The sequence below is a fragment of the Apteryx rowi genome, unplaced genomic scaffold, assembly GCF_003343035.1.
Source record: "Apteryx rowi isolate R43461 unplaced genomic scaffold, aptRow1 scaffold_17, whole genome shotgun sequence".
Lineage (NCBI taxonomy): Eukaryota > Metazoa > Chordata > Aves > Apterygiformes > Apterygidae > Apteryx > Apteryx rowi.
This window is the reverse complement of record NW_020447974.1, coordinates 599,258-620,947: the sequence shown is the minus strand read 5'-3', so window position 1 is coordinate 620,947 and position 21,690 is coordinate 599,258. Positions and strand designations below refer to the sequence as shown.

The 21,690-nt window shown below is 37.6% G+C and overlaps 1 protein-coding gene across 2 annotated transcripts in view; it reads right to left on the bottom strand.

Moving 5' to 3' along the window:
- The window catches only part of MYO5A (myosin VA), an 89,141-nt gene that overhangs the window by 7,683 nt on the left and 59,768 nt on the right, over positions 1 to 21,690 (bottom strand). Inside the window, exons 22-36 of one of the 2 annotated variants that reach the window (XM_026060608.1) lie at positions 20,220 to 20,313; positions 19,202 to 19,350; positions 18,346 to 18,459; positions 15,788 to 15,934; positions 14,926 to 14,979; positions 13,972 to 14,199; positions 11,230 to 11,330; positions 10,571 to 10,651; positions 8,410 to 8,608; positions 6,789 to 6,863; positions 4,711 to 4,804; positions 2,900 to 3,046; positions 2,313 to 2,467; positions 981 to 1,070; positions 115 to 265 (exon numbers count right to left, since the gene is read on the bottom strand). In XM_026060608.1, the coding sequence (XP_025916393.1) occupies positions 115 to 265; positions 981 to 1,070; positions 2,313 to 2,467; positions 2,900 to 3,046; positions 4,711 to 4,804; positions 6,789 to 6,863; positions 8,410 to 8,608; positions 10,571 to 10,651; positions 11,230 to 11,330; positions 13,972 to 14,199; positions 14,926 to 14,979; positions 15,788 to 15,934; positions 18,346 to 18,459; positions 19,202 to 19,350; positions 20,220 to 20,313 (1,879 nt within the window). The remainder of the gene's footprint in view (positions 1 to 114; positions 266 to 980; positions 1,071 to 2,312; positions 2,468 to 2,899; positions 3,047 to 4,710; positions 4,805 to 6,788; positions 6,864 to 8,409; positions 8,609 to 10,570; positions 10,652 to 11,229; positions 11,331 to 13,971; positions 14,200 to 14,925; positions 14,980 to 15,787; positions 15,935 to 18,345; positions 18,460 to 19,201; positions 19,351 to 20,219; positions 20,314 to 21,690) is intronic. The other variant, XM_026060609.1, reaches the window with a different exon arrangement.

Sequence of the window (21,690 nt, the reverse complement as noted above, 5' to 3'; positions counted from 1 at the left end):
GCAGAACTATTAACAAAACTGTACCGTGTAGGAAGAAATACAAGACGTTACCACCATCACAATTCTCCTTTTGTTACTATGGCATGAAGTTTAAGGAATGAATCTTTGCCTTACCAATCATCGGTTGCAGAATGTTTTCCAACACTCTGACAAGCTGTTGGTAGATCTGAATAGCCAAGTCACTCAGTACTTGTCTGTATTCAGCTAAGTCAAAATTAGTGAGGCAGTGTTCATTCTGACGAGGTGTATTATGCTTCATGAATCCCTGCATTCATAAAATAACATAAACAAATGCTTTGATGGAACACAAAACCATTATGCAACACCAGTATTTATATTGTTTTCATGCAACTGACAAATGATACTTTCAAGATAATATTCACAGTCCCTCAAAATTGTAATTTTGAAGTTGTTCTGATTGCAACTAACGCTAGAGTTTGCATTTCAATTATGACTTGTGTAATGTCTGCTTCCTGGACTTGAAGCTTCAAGTATCTGACACAGGCATAAACTCTGCCGGCTTTCCGGCAGGCAAGGCCCTTCCCTCCCACTCCAGCATGGGCAATCTTATCTGGCCACTTTCTGCCAAAATCCCAGTTAAATCTGAAGAAGGAATTAGGCATATCATAGCTTTCAAACTGAAATTGGTCTGCAATACCACCGCTAAAGTGCTTAATATGACCTTCTTCACAGGAAGGTCAGTGAATCTTTACTAAACAACACAATGCTAGGAACCTGATTTTCATGCTTAATCTGAGTTAGCACTTTCAGGAGCACAAAGCCACCTAGCCTGTGGCCCCCTAGCCTGTGATAAAGGGACATCGGTTTAAACCTTATCTCCCTGTGCTTTCTACTGAAGTCATCACCATCATTCCAAACAGTGTAGCTGTTTTTAAGGGACTATTACAGGAATTTGTTAAAGAGTAGTGATCACAGTGGTATTATAAAGCAGAAGAAACCAAAATAGGAGCACTTCCTACCTCTTCTCCACTATATTGCTTCAAACAGTGCAAAAATCGACAGGTGTTAGATAGCCAGAATGACACAGTTTCAAAGTCATCACCTCTTTTCTGGAAATAAAAACAAATACATTTCAACAAAGACTGGTAAGAGGGATAAAATAATAAAACATTAGATAAATAATTAAGCAGCTCAAACCCACTTTCTTCTTGTAGCTCCCCAGCTTCTGATGTTTCGCAAAACTTGGTGTATTTCAGGAACAGATTTGAAAAGCAAGGTTTTTGACAAAAACCCATTACCCCCCCCCCCATTTTCTGTAACATTCTTTAAGAACACTCAAAATACGATTTCCTCCACTGCTATGACGTTTCTGTATTTTACAGATCCACGCTAACAGCGCTGTGCAGAATCACAGGGCAGTGCGGTTGTATTCCCAAAACACCCATTCTGTGGCATGACACCCGGTGCAAGAAGAGCCCAACACGAAGGATGGTAATGAGGCATAGCCAGAAGAGGGAGTGGAAAGCAATTCATTTTTGATGAATGTCATTTAGGTCATAACCATTCTGGCAGCCTGATGGGGGGGGGACAAAAAAAAAAAAAAAAAAAAAACCTCCTCCTGAAAGAACACAGAAACTAGTATGGGCTATTTCTGTAAATAAAGTTTCTAGACCTCTATAGCATGCACTCTATTTACTTAAATGTCCAAAAATTTCCCTAAAAATCTAAGCTCCTGCAGAATTGTCTACTGAACCTTTTTTTCCAAAACGTGTAGCTTAATTAAATGATTGTTTTGAGCACAGCTGTTTTAATTAACAACTAAAAAAGCTCCGTGAAGCATAAAGGGAACTGCATAAAGAACCTATTTATAACTTAATATTGCCTTCAAGATACCTCTGGCCTAAACCTTTCTAGGCCACTCACTGCAAGGACTTAAGGCAGTAACATATTATCATCAATATAATCTGTAGATGAAGCAAATGAGCAAATCTTTCAACCAAAACAGCAAATGAAACATTTGCATTAAGTGTTCTGGACAGGATTTATAAAGACTCATGTTATGCAAATGACTGTACTCAAAGCTTTAAAGTTATAGCTCCAGAGGAAGAGGACTGTTCAAAATGAAAATAATATAGTTCTTTTTTCATTGATTCAAAGCATCTGTGCTATTGTGTGAAGAAAATGCTATCACTATAATTTGTTGCTTGTTTATACAACATTTGGAACTTCAGGAGGAGTTTACTGATCAGAAATCCAGACCCAGTTCACTGAAAGCCTTTTCCTCTCTCTCTAACATAAAAGCACAAGCAAATTTCAAGTAATATTTTCCTAAACCAAATGGACTAACTAACCTTTAACACTTTTTTGATGCCGTTGATAGTGGATGTCAACAGTGACCTCACTTTTTGGTCATCATTGAGGTAATCCGCATGACGTACACACATGAACAAAATATATGCTGGTAATCCTGGAATCAGGTTGACAGCCACACCGCGTGGTTTCAGCTCTTGGGATAAACAAACATACATTATTTTGTTAAGTTAATTGGAAAGTGTTATATGTGGTAATTGCAACCTCCCCAGTCCCCAGTAATTGCATATGTATGGCCAGTGAAACCTAAGAGCAAACTAAGAGCAAACTAAGAGCAAACTAAGAAGAAAATATGAGGCATTTTCTTAGCAAACTGTCAGAACAAAAGAAAGCATAATTGCCTGCTAAAAAATATGTGGACACATCAATAGGTGTTACACTAATCAAGAAGTGAGATTATGTTCCAGCAGACATTTCATTTAGTTTAATATACAAACTGAACACTGTCAAAATTGAAGTAAACTAAAGGATACATCCCATAATGCAAATTCTAGATTCTTATAGTTCTCTTTTTCATTTTTCAGACCATATGGGAGCAGAGGAGGTTGGAAATGAGAAAGATATTTACCTAAAATAAGATTCTTGACAAGTTTTTGTTCATCCTCCTTCTTATATTCTAACATCCCTTGGAAGTCCTTCTCCTTCCGCGGAATGTTAACTGGACGAATAGGTTCATCGATGATTTGTCCAGGTGATATGTTCTCCATCTGGCCCACTTCAGAAGGGAAAAGAAAAAGAAATGATAAAACGTTTTCCAGTGAAACCAGTGCATACCACAGAAAACTACTACATTTCTATGGAAGAACTCCACCATTTGGAACTAAGGAATGTTTTTCTTTGGTTCCAGCTAACACCTAGCAACAAAACACCCACTAAACAAAAAGACAGATTCTTGATAAATGTATCTCAGGTTAGCATTCTTCCCCTGAAGAATAGTGTAAGTGTGTGAATCACATCTGTTAATACAGAATTACTGCTGATTTCCTGAATTTTATCACATAAAAGCGCAAGGGTCAAGAGATAGCAGTTAATCACATAATCACAGATTAATACTGCAGAGGTCACTGTTAACTGTCCAGCAAAACATCAGCATGCTTCAAGCTTGATCTGTATTGCCTAAAAACTTGCATTTCAAAACATTTTCAAACACAGCCTTTCTAAGTTATTTTCGGTAATAAACGCAGACTAAACAATGTTTTCAAGAACATTTTCCCATTCCATATTGTAAAAACAATATGAACACTACTGTGATCTTATCCAGAGAAGTAACCAAACAATATTGAAAGACTTTGTAATAGCAAACTCCACTTGGGTAACCTTTCAGAAGGATATATGAAATATCCACCTTGCTGCATACAGTACCTCACAAAATCATACTCTACACCTACACTCCACTTGATCGGATAGCAAGTATATTTTTGAAAAGCATACGGTTAGACTTCATCCTAGAAAAGCTACATCCTCTTCTCATAACCCTCCTGTAGCTGCATGTAGTTTCTGCAAACTATTGTGAAATCTGTAAATGTGCTAAATGTCTATTCTTGTAAAATGGGACAGAGAACGCAGAAATCCAAACTGAAGCTTGAGAAAAACTGCCAGTAACTAAAGGATAATATACTCTTGTCAATCTAGGTTTAACTTGATACCACTAATTGCACTGTTCTTTTCAAAAACGGAAGCACTGAAGACTACACAGCCACTAATTTCAATCCTAGTACTCAATAAAAAAGCTTCTGAAGGGTTAGGGCAAGGATTATTTAAAAATGAATTAATTCTTCAACTTTATAAGACTATTAATTGCTTTTAGCAATTAAAATAACTTTACTTATCCAGAGGCATAATAAACTCTCTGTCTCACCAGTCCTGAGATCCTAAGGCAACTCACTTTGACCCACACAAAAATAAAATAAGCTTAGTTTGTATCTCAGTGTTCTCACATTCAGATCTGGCCAGCAACTCGGAAAGGAAACCTCAGGCAGCAAAAGACAATCTCAGCATTCGCAGTTCCAGCAATACAGAAATTCACAATCAAAAGAAAACTGGGGAAGTTAATTCTGCCTGGTTCACATTTAGTAGAGCTTTTGTCTTGTCAAAAACCGACAATGTCTTTGAGTACACAAAGAGGTCAGGTAACACGTTCTCACATTTTTATGTTTCAAAGCAACATCCATCTTTTTTTTCACCGCTTTAAAATASAACAAATCTTCAACATATTTATAAAGGAACACACAGAGCTCCGAGTGCATCTCCTGTTTCTGGAATCAGTTAAGAGAAACGCTACCGAAGACCCCATGCCCTCCAAGGCAGCTAGGACAGATGGATACGATAACAATGGGATCACAAAAAGTAAAACAAAATCTGTGCTTTCTCTCAAAGTACCTTCAAGTTCACCAATCTTCTTAGCAAATACTTTCAACTGTTTCTTTAGCTTGCGAACAGTTTTGTCTTGCTTTTCAAGTTGTTCCATTAAATCCTGTAAATTAAGATGAGAGAAAAATTAACGTATGAGAAAACGCCAAAACTTGTGACAGAGACAAAACCAGGACTGTTAGAATTACAAGACGGTGAAGAAAGCTGAACAGTAGTGCCATCCTCTGGCTGAGGTTTGCAAGCTGGTACACTGCCTATAACACAAGCCAAATATTACAAATATTATTAAGTTATGTGCAGCATGACAAAGGCAAAGCTCCTAGGCAGGTATATTCTGCAGACATTCAGAACTTGGTCAGGTCTTATAGTGAGTAGAAGACATTTTGCTGCAAACAGATCTCCCTAATGCTTCCTCTCTGCTCTTCCAAATGCCTCAGTGAAATTCTTTTCTTTATTACTTAACAGCTAGCCTGTACTTCTGCACCATTTACTCATGTCTTCAGGACTGACTTGTTATTCAAACCTATTCATTTTAAGGGAATATAAAAGAGGAATCTGGAAAAAGAACATAAATTGGATTAAAATTTACTCAAACATCAGGCATCCAAACATATGACATTTCTCGCAACACTCTGCCATCTCCCTGTTGCTTGCTGTCATAACATTTCCTTAGACTGAAACAGAGTTCTTACAGGAATCATCCTTTTATTCTGTACTCGAACAATATCTAGCAGCTAACAGACTTAGTATTGCAATAAAATGGCATTTTTCTTTCAAAGGAACAATCCCCAGAAATCTATCTTTGAATAATTCTGTGAGCAATGGTAGCGTATTCATGAAATAATCATGTAATTAGAAAATGGAAAGTCTTTACAACCGAAGCAAAACCTCAAGCTCAAAAAACCTGAAAGCCATTTCAGATTAAGGGTTTGAAAGCAGCTTAAAAGAAAAATGTTCTTTTTGTAAGCCTGATTCTTCATGGCACTGGCATGGATAAGGTACCATGAGCTCTCTGCATCAAAAAACTCAGAGGAACCACAACTTACTTAAAAGTACTGAAAAATGTTAGTGCAGCATTGACAAAAAATGAGAATTAGGCATAAAATTGGTTTTAATCACACAGTAAAGAGTTCACAACCTTATATAACATACTTAAACATAAGATTGTAGACCTGTTGAAAGAACAGAACCAGGGGCATGCTTCATATTCAAAACAGTGGTAAAAATTTTTACAGAAGAAATCCTGTTAATAACATAACTATCTTCAGATATAACAATTTCTACTGAAATTAATTTAAAAAAAAAAGTCTGATTGACTGTTTTGAAAATATTAGTGAAGGGATTTGGTTTCTGAACAACAACAGATATGCAAGAAGGAAAAAAACTTCTTTCTATGGTTCCTCTAAACAAAATAAATAGATTTCACATCTCGTTAATATTTGGAATCTCATAAATGATATTCTTTCCAAGCTTAGGTACAGTACAATCTCTATTTGCTAGCCTACTTTTAATTATTGTGGAAATATATTTTTTCCCATTATTTCCAATTTATCCTTCGGATTTTGCATTTTTGCAAAATGTTAATATAAAACCTCGGACTAACTGCACTGCAAACAGATCTGTGAACAAATTCAGACTAGGGTCGGGTTAGTCACATTTGCAGGCATTACTCTTCTTGATAATTATCTGTAGGATCAGGTCTCTATTTGCTGAGCTGAACATAAATACATCAAAGTTTTAAAGCAAAGATGTGGATCTGAAAATTGAGCATCTTTTGCATCACATATCTCTTTTTCAAGGCATAAAGGCATTTTTAATCCTTAAGTGGTATTCAAAAAGAAACCACTTTGATCACAGTGCAAGACTTATATTAGTAACAAAAACTGTGCATCAAAGAGAGACACTGAGATTACACAGAGGACACTCAGACTAACAAAAAAAGCAGTGAGGGAAGAAATCGGCATCATGAAGCTCTCTGCAGGGGAGGTTCCTCGGAGAGGGAAAAAGGCAGGCAGCCTGCTGTTCATTAGTGCTCCAGAAACAGCGAACAAGACAACAGAGAAACAGGATTCGTGTGATCTACATACAATCATCCGTTTGTAAAGTGAAATCCGGTACGACTGATACTTCTTGGGATCATCTGCATACAACTCCTCATAAAACTGTAAAAATAGGTACAGGATTGTTTTTCTCCCTCCCTTTGAGACACCGATACTTCAGTAAGCACTGTATAAATACAATCAGGCTAAAACAAGGTCAAGAATCTCTAATTTTTAGGTAGTCTAGTTCTTACGTGCGGGGCTCACTCCAGCCTCTCAGAAAGAGAAGCCAATGTAGATGAGTTGCAGAATGGTCAAATCTTTTAAAAATGGTGAGAAGTATTACTATGTAAGTCTAGATTATAACCTGTGTGAGAATCTGGAAAGGACATTTTCTTATGCTAATAAAGATGGCAACGCAGTGAATACTGAAATTCTAATATCACATCTGGACAGGGATAGGAGTGGAAAATAAACATATTCCCAAAGTGGAATGGGCTCAAACAGCTGAAGTGAAATACTAAGGAACGAGTCTATATTTAACAAGTAAAATTACATTCACTGTATTTGAAAATAAAGAGAACTCCTTTGGGATGTAATTACATGACTGTGTGTTGTCTTGGGAACTCATAATGTGATGAGTAGTTCTCTTGGGGAAAAAAAAGACTAAAAATCATAATATATAACTAGGCAGCAGGAGTGAGCTGTCCAAGATGGAAACATTTGCCATACACCTTTTCCAGCTGGAGATGGTTACTGCTGAGACAAACTTGTAATATATTTTCAATTATGAACATACTTCCAATAACAGCTTACCCTGATCTATCAGCCGAATTACCCATTGATTTCCTCAAAATCTTTGGTACTAAGATGCAAGGAAAGACGTAAGCAGGAAAGACTACACCTTGGTTTGTTTAGAGGACACAATGACACTCAGAGCTAGGAATTTTCTTCCTAAAAYAGCATGGTTCATTTTGTCATAAAGAAGAAACTCTATAGGAAGACTCCAGGCTAATGAGCAGTTTATCGATAAGTCAATGACATTTCAGCGTGGGCCTCTTTGGAAAACTCCCTCAGGAATCAACTAGCCTGCACATGACCAACATACCCCTTCAGAGAGAAAGGTAAGGAGTTTCACCTGATCTTTCCTTCATACAAAAATGTTGTACAGCAAACAAGAAACACCAATTAGCCAAATGACTTCCAACCAAGTGTCTTTTTCTAGAACTATTTGTTTCTTCAAAACATATTGAATAGATCTAGCTCATAACACAGTGGATGATCTATGTAGCTTCAGGCAGAGCAGATGGAAAAAGGAAGAAAAGCTACATTTAAAAATTAAAGAACTCCATCAGAGTTGTTTCTACAACATGAGGTCCATGGATATCAATCATTCTGTCTAGGGATGATAAAGCTTATCAGTTGAAACAAGTACTCTTACACTGAGATTCATAAGCTTTCCCCATGCTGSAGACCTCTAAAAAATTCCCTGCAACATTATTACTTCATCAGCAGTCATTAGTCTCTCTCTTATGTTAATTTACCTACACAAATCTATTGCGGTCCTGTAATTTACCATGGGAGGCTGCCACCGGAAAAGTGATAAGAACTTATGGGCAGACAAGTCTCTAAGTCTCGCAGCCTGCTGCTGCAGCATCATTTCCCTTACCAGGTTTTCATTAGTCAGCCGGGTGATCTCATGCTGCAGACTAGCTTCGATCCGGGCCTCGGGGGGCAGCTGCAGGTTCTGCGCCAAGAGCTGCTGCTGGCGGTTGTTTTCTTCCTTCAGACTCTGGATCTCACCTCGCAGCGACTCCAGTTCATTCTCATGGCTCTTCTTCTGCGACTGAAGCTGACACTCCAGCAGCCTAAAGAAGTTGAGCAACAGTTGCAAGACACTGAGAAAGCTGCACCCCGAATTTGCAGAGGGAGCCTAAAGCTTTAGTTGCTGCTCAGGAACAATTAGCCATGGCTTGCAAGGGAAAATGAAAAAGGCAGAGTACTCTTTAAACCCTTCAATATGCCTTCTAATTAAAGCTTGTATGATCAAAAAGTGGAGAGAAACTAATTGTGACACTGCTTTGCATTTGCTTTCTGATTGAATAAACACTGTCTATAGTACCACAGAGAACATGTATTGCTAAGTCTTCACAGCTTGTCACTGGTTTTAAAGGTTTAGACAAATTTTACTTCTAATCATATCAAATCAGCAGTGTAAGAGGAGGAAGACAACATATTTGGTTAAGCTAGGACACTGTGATATTAACAGAGTAAAATATTTTTAGTTAACTGTTCAGTCAGAAACTGAAACATATAACTGCAAGTACATATAAATAATTTTTATTTTTACATCAAAACAAACGTTCTGAAGACGGTTGTCATTTGGGCAGGAAACTTAACAAGAGACCCAAACCCTGGACTGGGATCCAGGAGGGTTTTTTTTTTTTTTTTTAATCCCTGACTCTGCCACTGACTCACTCTTTCCCCTTGGGCAAATCACGTCTTGAACTCTTCTCATGCGAAATGGGGATAAGACCTAATGACCTCCTTCAAAGCAGTGCTGTGTGAAATAACTCGTATTTGCAAGGCACTGTCCAAGGGCTCTGACTCATAATTTCATAAATATACACACACAGGAAATGACATTAATAGTGACTACTAGTGTTCAATTAGACAAACTTTCAGGGTTTAAATATGCATAAGGCAGGCATATTTATTAGTAAGTAGACTGATCAAGCACGCAAGGGCAAATAGTCRTTTACCTGCAATGCTCTGCCATTTAACAAAAAGCTTGTTGCCTCTACAGTACTAGGACAAAAAAAAAAAAAAAAGAAAGAAAAAAAAAAGAAAGATGCAGAGCGATCACTCTCGCATCCTGCTCTGCAGAACGCAGGCGCTACGTTCGATCTTGGCAGGCTTACAAAACAAGCTTAGGTTTAGATTTTGTTAGCATAAGAAACAGAAAGACAGTAGTTAGTAGCATTCATTGCAAAATACCTCCTTTTGTAGTTACTGCTACCAAATGTGTATATTTAAGAAAGTCAGCACTGCTGATCTATTGAATTAGTAGGCTGTACATGACTACGAACTGTTTTGGAAGTCTGGGACACACTTATGCATACGGAGAGCCAGATGTGCACACACAGCTGGAGTGAATTTACTAACAAGGTGAATTCCAGCAGTTCAATGACGAGCATGCAGTCCGTGCACAGGTCGCAGCGACTGTACCGAGGTTGGAACAGTGCCATGACGAACCACAGATTACTTCTCTGTTGATTATTTTGTGTGCGCTACATTTTGAATCTTGTACAAAGATGTGGGAGAGGAACGTTAAATCTACTGAACTTCAGTTGGAATATGGAGAGTAAGAAGCATAACTATCTGAAAGTGAAGTGAATGCTGTGGCTATCCAAACAATAGCTTTATAATTACTAAAATGAAGGTACTTGTCTAAGCTGAAAAACTGTAAGGAACATTAATTTCTATATCCAACATAAAGGCAGACAAACAATATACAGTTACAAAACTTTTCCAGTGGTGCAGCTGCTGGTATTTTCTAGTCTATGTTTGTGCAAGTATTTTTATGGATTATATATTAGCTGTTATCACCACCTTAAGTTTTTAATGATATAATTTGACAGGTAAAAAGGTTTGGGGACTAAGTTTGGGGAAACTCTAAATTTGTAAAATTTATGATGAATTATTTTTTTTTTTTTTTACCTATTAGTGCATAAGAAATACTGTAGCTAAAGCAAACCCATAGCAAGGGGCACAGTTAGCTAGAAAAGAAGATGCAAATGAAGAAAAAAAAATCTGAGAAGTCTGATAACCTGTTGGCTTGTTTTAACCCTTCATAAACCAGCCAAAGTTCTCCGTCCTCATTCAGCATATGATAGTCCTGGGGAGATTGTCTTCCAAGAAAAATGTTTAAAAAAATACAAAAGAGATACATGATGGTGATGAGATGACATGTTAAGGGCAGTACACACTAAATTACAGTTGCTATAAAAGAGAAACAAACAATGCTCTAAAACTGCTTAGCAAAATACTTCTTGTGCTTATACCTATTTATTCTTAATGATTAAATTTGGTTCTCAGTGTTAGAGATCATAGCTGGTTACAGCATTTCATGATTTTACAGTATGTGTATTATGACAGGTTACTGTGACAACTACTGGATAATGGGTAAAAACAGCATGGGGAATGGCACCCAGAAACAGAGAAGGAATGTCAAAAAATAATTGTTTGAGCAATTTAACCAATTAAAGGTTAGACAGATGGAATCCAGGAAGCTTGATTTTGCATTTCCCCATTGGTTTCTAATCCTTTCGAATACTGCATACAGAATTTAACTCATCAAATTATATCCCCAACTACAAGTGCTCTCRAAGAATCTAGGCTTACATGGATGCAACTTACTGAATATGATACACTGAGTGTGTCACAGCAGACCCCAAATGATTGTAAATCAAATAAAGAGAACTCATACCTGTTTGTTTCCTTCAGTCCAATATATGCCTGGGCTATTTCTCCTTTGTCTTTCATTTTCTGCACATCTTCCAAGAGGATTGTAGAATCTGTCATCGTATTCTGGAAAAAGAATTTCCAGAGTCATTTCCAGGGTAAATTTAACACTGCAATCGTCCTTTGAATCCACATTTTAGTCACTTTATTCAAATGGAATCTCACTCCTAGAGAAGGAGTTAAAATTAGTGTGGGTACTTGGGGAGCAGGAGTCTGGCCCATAATTTCTACGACCATTTGGTATATCTTTTAAAATGAATGCATGCAACGTGGAAATATCAGTCTGTCTAATAAGCGTGTACGTGTGACAACCTCTTTTCATTTGTTCATCATGTAAAAGGAATGAAATACATTTCATAAAATGATGAATTTGCATTTAATTTTGAATTACCAAGAACAGCTGCTAATACTGAAAGTGAAGAAGTGTAATTTTGCAACATGTTTACACATACAGCTTAGTCCTATTCGTATTTCTTAAACCTAGCATTACACGTATTCTCTGGAACCTTGCAAATAAGCTCTGTTCCTCCCTTCATGTATTTTAAGTACTCCGGCAAAGCTGGAAGTAATTTACAAGGACTGGAAATTTTTTAAAGTTGGTTATCATCATAATACCATTTTGTTTCAGTTTGAAATGTTTACTACCACACTTTTCCTTTTTCTTCAGTAAAACTTGAAACTTTTAACTGGTTTTCACAGTCACTTAAGCCAGTCTGATCTGAGCCTTATGCCATTCCTGTGGATGATAACAGTGAAACCACAAGACGCTAATGAACGTAAGAGATGGAATTCTGACTTCTCTTTTTCACTTTCAAAACAATTAAATGCCATTTCCCTGACCAAAATTTTACAGAATATCGGCTGCAACAATTTTGTGCATTTTGTACGGTTTTGGAGCACATCTTGTATAATGTGGGTTATCTTCTACAAAAACCGTAAGGTTCTCATCAAATTATTCTCAACATCCTTATGAAATCTTTGTGATTTTTTCTATTATTATTTTATTATACAGTAAAACTGTTGTAATGTCATTTGCCAATCCACCAAGCTTTAGCAATCTGCACATATTTATTATTTTTGTGCTGATGAAAAGAAGCGCTAATTACTCTTCTATCTTCAAGAACACCCCACATGCTCTAGTTGTAACATTTAAATTACCAGCCTTCATTTAAAGTCAGTTTGTTTTCTCATACTCCTAAATACTCCCAAATCAGTGTTGCTCCTACTCTCCAAGCACACTCAACAAGATATGTTGACCGAGTTTGCTAGATAGATTTGTGAGTTTTTCCCTTCCTGTTCAGGTTATTATAAACCAGCAACTCCAAATTGTTACATCTGCTTGTTTCAAAGTAACTTGTTACCTTTTGGGAGAGGGGGAGGTGGGTGGAATTAGGGAAGGGATAATGAGAACGGCCTCCTCAATAACAGCAAAGTGTGAGAACAGCTTCAACAACATACAGGTTATGAGATGCAGGGAAACAACAGCTCAAGTATTGGTGAGGTTTTTTAGCATTTAAGAAATGCTAGTTTATAGCTGTGAAAGAAAGTATGTACCTTATCCTCCTGGCAATCAAATTGGTAGGCAGGAAAGAAGAGAAACAGATCATTAAAAGATTCTGTTCATGCTGCAGCTATCCAACCTAACAAGCAGAAGCTATATGCAAACTGTCTATTAGCCATCCCCCTGTCACCTTTTTATTTCTCTCGTACAGCTGTCAAAACAACACTTGTATGCCACCTTTGTTGAGAATAAGTCACTCAAGGATTTAGTATTCAAGAATTTATGTTCTTAATATTACAGGAAAACAAGATTTTGTTCTCTTTATAATTAGTCATTTAAAACAAGATATGTAGACCTCCATGCATCACAGACTTTCAATCTATTTAGCACAAATATAAGAATATCTTTGTAGTAGCAAAGGAAAGAGGACACCTTTGTTCATTCCCTGCTGAGGTCATGAACCACTAGATACTTCAATTCAATGGAAATGACTAGTTAGTGGATTTACCTGATACTTTTTTTTAAGCTGAATAACTCTTATTTTCAAAGCTATTACTTCCCATTAAAGAGAATAAGTATTTCATCAGAATTAGAGCTTTATTTTTTATTTTAGAAATATGCATTTCAGGGATTCTGATGGCATCTACTCTTCTCAACAAAAACACATGATACCTATCAAGCAACAGTATGGAATTTATACACCTTCATAGGTTGCCTTTATGAAATTTTATTGCTATGTAAGCGTGATCATCTACGACCAGGCGTAAATTTGGAGCAAAGGGTTCCTTGTACCTCCTACTGAAGTATTAATCAAAAGGATTCCTAAAAACTGTTGTAAACTTCCCAGTCAAGCTACATACTCAGTAGAGAAATGATACTTCTCCAAATGAGAATTATTTCTGCATTGTTAAGAGATTTTCAGGAGATCCTGGCCAAACCACCAGTATCTGCCAGCCTGGTGTGACTGGTATGATATCTTTATATGAATGCTGGTAGACAAGACCAAAATTGGTTGATTAATAGAATCTCCCAATTCTAACTGTTGCAATTTGTGCACTAATAACTGATCAATGGATTGCACCTAGAAAGGCTTTGAAGCTTAGACCATTTTTCTCTGCCTTTTCAAGCATGCTGCTAAGTTAATTAAAGCATCTCAGTGATGCAATTTAACTTTACTACCCAGTACATCTGCTGATTATTATTTACCTTGGGTTGAATAGCTTCTTTCTGGCTAACCAGCTGAGACCTTAGGATGAGGACTTCTTCCTTGCGCACTTCAAGCTCTTCACTCACTGAAGTCAGCTGATCCAGCAGGACCCTATATGCAGGGGCACCAGGAGCAGTTACCTCTGGAGATCGCGTTTCTGTGAGGGCCTTCTGCAGCTCATTCAACTCATTCTTCAGTTTTTTATTCTCAGATTCAAGTTCTTGACGCTGCAAGAAATAGGGACAACTCCTTCACTCAGCATTATTCCTACATGCCAATAAAATACAGCCATGAAGATGGATAGAGAGGGTAAAAACTATGAGTAACTGTGACAAATCAGTCACTCGCTCCCTTAACCCTGGCTTCTCRACTACTGTGAAGAGTGCCTGGGAGGATTTCACTAATAGGGCTACCTTTTGTCYGAAGTGCCAAATCAGAATACATATACATGAATCATATAAATTTGATGGAAATCAAATCATATAAATTTCATGGAAAAAAATGCACCTATTTTTTCCCCTATTCTTCCCCTAAAAAAAAGCAGTTCCCAACAAACAGTAGTCAGCAGGCTACAAAGATTCTGCAGCATTCAGTGATACTGGGAAATATTTTTATTTTTAGTGGTCTAAGATATGCACCAATTTCAATAACGTGTTTGGAGGAGAGGGCTACACTCACCATTGTATTTTTGCTCAAATTAACTTGCAAGCTGTACTAAGCTGTCAACAGAGAACTCCCCCTGTTTTAAGGGGATCTTCTTGACCTGCAGCCCCAGCCACACATTCTATACCTCAAAAAGGGCAATCCTACAATAAAAGGCTTATTGGGGAATTTTCATTCTATTTTCTCCAGCTAATATACTGAAACAGGAAGGCTGATGTAACTTGCTGTGCTAGCAAGTATAATTGGTGGAACATTCTCACTAGAAAATAAAATAAACTTTCCAGAATTACCTTGAGTGACTCATACTCCAACTCAGCACCTCTTATTGGGGGCCTTTCCTCCTCCTATGAAAGAACACAAACAGCAGTGACAAACAAGCCAATCTTTTCTATTCTTTAACTGGGTTGAAGCAGGAAAAGGAGAGGAAGCATTTTGCAGCCATAAAGGGAGCTGACATTTTTTTTTACTATAAAACTGGCAAACACTTATTCTAGTACTGCTGAGGGCTTAATGTGGAATATTGGCATTACCTCCTTTCATTTACTTATGGGTTTATGACACATAATTAGTTAACATAAACAAAGTCATTTATAAATCACACTAATGTAGCTGGTAACGAAACAGCAGAATTACTGAATGTCAGGAAGCTCAAGAAATTCACTGGTGAAAGGTAAACAAGAATCAATTGCCAAAATTGGTTACATATTTTTACAAGTACTTGAAGAGACCAAATCAGAGGACAACTTCAAATAAAATCTGCTAAACCTGTCTAATCTCAGTGGGTTGGCTCTGCATCCTGTTTCAAACACTTGGCCATATTCTTACTCTGCCTAAAATGAATAATTACTTATTCCCTTCAGGGTTTAAGTAGATGGGCTATGTAATAAAAATGGCCCTTTTTTAGCAAAGGTCCCAACCACTTTTGGTTCCTGTTAACTCCAATGAAGGAATCTCAACGATGCTGGAAAAGAAAATAAGCAGTCCCTAGTACCAAGTAGTGAAAGTACTGAGGTATAAAACTTGTTGTGGTTAAATAAAGCAGTACTATGGGAAGATAAGAATTTAGTAAAAGCCAGTCAGCATTCACACAGTTGATATATCACAAGAAGGGATACTCTGGCATCAGCATTTCATCAGCTAGAAGGATTCCACCTTAGCCTTAGCGCGCAGAGCCTGTTCTTCCTTTCTGTCCAGTTCGTCCTGCAGGGATTGCTTTTCTTGCTCCAGCTCCGTAACCCGTTTTTGCAGCTTGAGGAACAGAGACATATCCAATGGTGCCTTTTTCTCACTTGGTTCCTGCTTTAGAAAGACCAGAAGGAAGTCAATAAGTATTGCATTTCCACATCAAAAGGAAGCACTACTGTGAGTAAAGAAGGGAAACAGATTGGGGAAAAGAAAGGAACACAGAAATGTTACTTGATTTGGAGAGTTGGCTGTGGGCATCTAAAATGTTTCATCAGCCATCAAAAGACTATTTTTAAAAGGGATCTACTATTATAAGCCATATCTAAACCTAAAGTCTAACAAAAGAAAGCACTACAGACTAGCAGACAGCAGGTCTATAATTAAGCATACCTTTTTTTCTTACTCGTTTGGAAGGGGAAAGGAGAAAAACATCTGTGGTTAGACTCGCTTGGAAAGCAACCGCAGATAGAGGCTAAGTTTTTTCTTTTTCAATTATTTCTATAGCAGGTTCTTTAGCTAAAGAGAAATCTCTATGCTGATTATAGATTTAGACCCATGATTAAGCAAGGTAATTTAGAGGGACGTGAAATAAAAAGGTACCGGAAAATATATTTTATGTCCTTTTCTTTCTATTATGCTAATTAAACAGTCTGTACTGGGACAAATCCACTAGCTTTCTCAGTATTTGCTGGGCAAGGACCAGCATTTGTAAACTGAAAGTGCATCAGAAATTGTTCATCAGCCATTTTGTACTTTATGTAGCAAGAAGATTAAAGCATTTACTATGAAGTGCACCATAAAATTTTGAAGCCCAGATAAGGAACTAGAAAATTAATATTAACAACTGTAGCAGACAAGCAAGCCTCGCCACTTCCACCTCATCTGCTTTCACAGTTGAGGGGAGAGTCAAACTACAACAACAGCTCAGGAAAAAAAAAAAAAAAAACATCAAACAAACAAAAAACAGACATTGAGATATTTCACTTTACTGTTTTGGATTGAAATGACCTCTACTTTCTCCATATGGCTTTGTATTGTTAATCTATAGTCAAACTGGAGTTTGAAATTTTATGGGGTTAAATGAATACAAATTTAATCTTCCTGGTGCTGCATTTACACACACTCCTATGCAGGTTACTTCTTTCATTTACATTCTAAAAAACCAAAATTGTTACAAGTGTGATTCTGGCTCTAGAACATCAATTAAATTCTATTAGCCAAGGGAAAAGATGACATTTGGCTCGTATGTGAAATTCAATCACATGCAGTTGCACCTTCTTTTTCCTGACTATCCATGAAGATAAGGGCATCTTTCTGAAACAATTCTGCAAGGTGAAAAATGTAAATGGAAAGGCATGAACACTCCAAAGGAGTCTGCATAGAATATGACTTCAGTATGAATGTGTCACAGTAGCTGAGTCCATGATAGAAAACCATTTTCTTTAGAGAATTTAAAAACAGTAATGGAAGTAAATAAAATGCAGCTACGGACATAACCAACCAGGACAGAGAGCAAATGGGTAAGCTGTGTGAATGATCACAGTTAAGAGTGAAGCAGGAGTTTAAAAAAAAAAACCCAAAATCTCCAGTATGCGCAGGGAAAGCTATGCATGTCCAAGCAGTCAAGCACAGTCAGACCATGAATATGATGGTTCTCTGAGGTGTTAGCAGTTCTAGCTTCTGTGCGACTACGTGGGAGGGATTTAAAGGGAAGTTATCTTCGAAAATATTTGGAAAATAGCTTGGAGTTACACCATAATTCATCTTTCTAAAAATTTTTCAAATAATCTGGGATTTGTATCACTGCATATGCAAAGGGATAGTAAATTGTCTGAGTTCTATTTTTCCATATGAAATAGAGAAGAAAAAAAAAATCAACACGAGGTTCTCAACCCTAACAGTCAACTGACTCTATGCAAAAGGTTCAGACCACACCTTTTAACACAGGCCTTTAGGGATGAGGAATACTTAAAGAGTTGACACGCACTCTGCTGACTGTCGCTCACACATACAAGAACTCCACCGCGGTCTTTTCTTGAACTCCTACAGCAGTTCTGCTAAGCTGAGAAGACATCAGCACCATAGTCTCTGTGGCTCTTTTTCCATCTGGGCATGTGACTATTAAGTAGGTGGCTAACCACTCTGTCAGTTTTAACCCTTAAATATAATATTCCTAGAAGTCTTCTGTTTTTTCTGAATTGCCACTTTTGTACAAAAAGGTGATTGTGCTTGTAAAGGCTGGCAAGCAGGTGTCTGACAGATGCAAATCAGCTGGATGGCCAAGCATCTAGGCTACACTGACTGTGTTAAAGAAGAATTCTAAGCATCCTTTCACAAAGCCTTTTTATAGAGGACTACAACCAACTACAGACTAAGCTTTTTGTAAAGCAAATGGAACAGGATGGATTGAAGCACTAGATTTCTCAATATAAACATTTGGTGTTCAAAAACACACACAAAAGGAGATGGGAATTAGTTCAACCATCGATCAATGAAAAGTATGTTGTTGTTTTTTTTAATGTTACCTCCATCCTCAGTGGTAAGTCTTCTGCCTCTGTGATCTCAGAGCTGAAAGTATATTCAGACTCATTGCTACTGTGAGTTGAATCCGTTCTTTTGTGTCCAGGCTTGGGGATGCTCTGGAGTGCAAATGAAACAAATCAATACTACTATATGTTTTTCCTACAATTGTCTGTTCACAACCTATAATTTAGCTTGTAATATTTGGTGTTATTTCATAGCTAGCACAATTTATAAGAAAAGGTTTGTGATTCTGGTCTTTCATGCTGCCTGAAGCCTGTGAGCTACAGTTCACAATCAAATATATGGAGACAGGTCAGTTCCTACTCCACTGACTATTTGCTGTCGAAAGCAGAAACAAGCAACTATGCAGCATTTTGTGGGAAAGAAAAGCTTGGTTTACAAGGAAGGAACAGGCAGGGTAGGAAAGTAGAGGCAGCAATTCTCTGAAATTCCAGACACTGCAGTGAGGAATACTTTTTCCTCCCGATGCATAAAAATAGCCCTAGAACTACTGAAAATTTAACAGTGGCTGAATGTGGTACAAATGGCTCCAGCACATGTTAATAACTTTAGGGCAAAATGAAGACAGAAGGCCAAGTCACAGCAGAACTTTAACTTTCTTCCACAAAACTGAAAATAAAAGATTATTCAACCACAAATTTTAAATGGTTTTGATAGTATAGTGTGTTTTTGCTGAGCTAATCTAATTAACCAGTACTTCAAACAACAAATTCCGTTTTCAGATACAGGTAACCACCACACAGCTGAGAGCCAAATCAGGTCCTAAATTATACCACTAGATTCTGCTAAAACACACTCATGAGCAACTTTTAATTTCTCAGATCTTTATCCACTTACCACCATTAAGTTCATTTCATCCTTGAGATCATCGTAACGCTCTTCTAAGCGGCTGAACTCATTTAGCAGGTTCTGATACCGTAACCTTTCATCATTCAGATCTAGCTCCAGCTGTTTCGTTTCCTCCACTAGCTTCTTCTCCATTGTCTCTGTGACAGAGAAGAGGAAGCCAAAGTGAGAACTCCATCTCTACCTCACCTGCGATGCATCTGTTCTGTGGGTACAGGAGGTGTGTACGCACCAGGAACATAGAGGCTGAAAGAGGTCTGCTCTTTGAAACTGGTATGTGGTATTTGTGCTTCCGTAGGTAAAAATATAGCCAAATACACAAAGGACCAAAGACTTATTGTGGTAACCACAGCAGGGTTCACAGAAGGCTTCAGTCAAACTAGTTATTCTTCTAATGCCTTGCATTAGTAATTCCAGGGGAGAAAAAGAAGGAGCACTAGCCCAATGCTGTATTATGTACAAAGCAAATGTGAGATGATCTATGCCTCAGGCACACTGATCCTCCTCATCCCAGCTGCCTCCTACACACCCTTCACATCTAGAGCTACAGTCTTCCAGCTGCTGACTAGGTAGCAGTAGCACTACCTGCCACAGCAGCGGGGAGGGCTCAGAAATTCTGGCTCATACTTAGACCCCTCCAAAGAGTTAAGAGACTAGGAACTTGAGTGTCTGCCTGCTCATGCAGTACATTTGCTTCCACAGTTAGTAGATCACATCAGAAGAATCCTGCTGTAGTAGGTTCACTGTATTAAATAAAAGAGCCTTCATTTATAAAGTAAAATGCTTTGTTAACAGCAACCCTCATCAGAAAGACCCCAAACCCTTAGGACTTTCTGGAAAATCAAATAGTAAATAATCATCATGCAGGTAAGTTCTTAAATCAAAGAAATCAAACCATTAAACTAAAAAGGAATACAAACTACAGCAGATTAGCCAAATCTAGCCAAGAGAGTGTTGCTTTACAAGGTAACATCAAGTATAAAACAAGAGTGAAGAGAACAGTACCAACCTGTTATCTCCCTTGCCTGGTCATGGATGCGACGGTTCAGCTCCTCCTTTTCTGTTTTCAGTAACGTGTTCTGCTCTTTCAGTTCCGATACAAGCTACAAAGATAATAAAACATTTGATTGTCATCAGAATGCACTTAATCTTCCATCACTAGCCCTAACAGCAACTGCACCCTTGTTGTAAGAGTTCAAATACTTAGATTTTTTTAACAGTTCCTCAGAGAATGAAGCCAGTGAGCTAAGTTATGACATTGTCATTTCTCAAATTACATTTAATTCATGCCCCACTGCAGATTCTCCCACACATTCTACATCCCATTTCTGATTGGATGCTGAAACGGACTTAGACCACTCCATTGTGCCATAATATTTTCCAGTAAAATCCCCAAAGATGTAATTTATTCCTTAAAATAGAAATATTCCTAAAATAGGCACAAATTCAGTAGTTCTGTCATATAATTCCATTGCTTTTGGTAATAYTGTAATCTAACATCTTGCCTATGCACAAAAGTTGAACCACTTTAACCATGCCAGGATTTATCAGGTCCGCATTTGCCTCTGTTTATGGTTACCATACATTCACTGCGCTTAGTGAACTAATATTTTTCCTTATGCTCATCTAATCTTGAATTGCACCATTGCAGCATAGCATAATGAAGGCATTGATCTTCCAGTATTCAAAACTGGCACTGTATCAGCAGGTAATTGTGACAAGAAACAACTTGCTCGATATGCTCGTGGTTAAAGCAAAGATGAGGGATTGGTCAAAACCTGCTAAACTAGTCTGTACACACACACACACACGTGTCCGTTTATGTGTGTTCAGTAGACTAATTGTTCAAATGAGGTAAGATAAAAATAGGTACCTTTGAATACTGCATATGGGACAGACTTCTGAAATCTAAACAATTTTGTTCTCTAGGTAGGTAAAAGGATTTCTTTGTATGAGCGCTCTGTCTCTTTGATTGAGTGAGCTTGGATATTTGGATTTGCAAATATTGTCAATATTAAAACCTGAATAGATGTGGTACCTGTATTTATATATGAAACACAGATTTAATATACTCCTCTAGCATAGATGCAGTTACTYAGGTACCAAGCCTATTCACAGTCGTACAGGTATAATATTACTTAAAAATATTGTAAAAATATCAGTCACACAACTGAAGGAGGTAAGGCCTCTGTAAATTTTCTCATGCAAAGCACCTAGAAACATGAACAAATAAGAGCATTTGCTTTATTTCTGTGCTTTGCAGTAACATACCTCCTGCCCGACATCAGCTCTGAATGCTACATAGGAAAATGTTACAGGTCAAAAACCTGTGACACGGACAAGCAGGAAAGCAGCAGCAGGATTGTTCTTAAGGGTTCTGAGATCTATCTAAAGTGACAGTACATTGAGCCTTCTTCTAGGGATGCTTCACTGAAACACTGCACATTGTTTCTGCGGGAGGATGCAGCACAGGCTGCAAT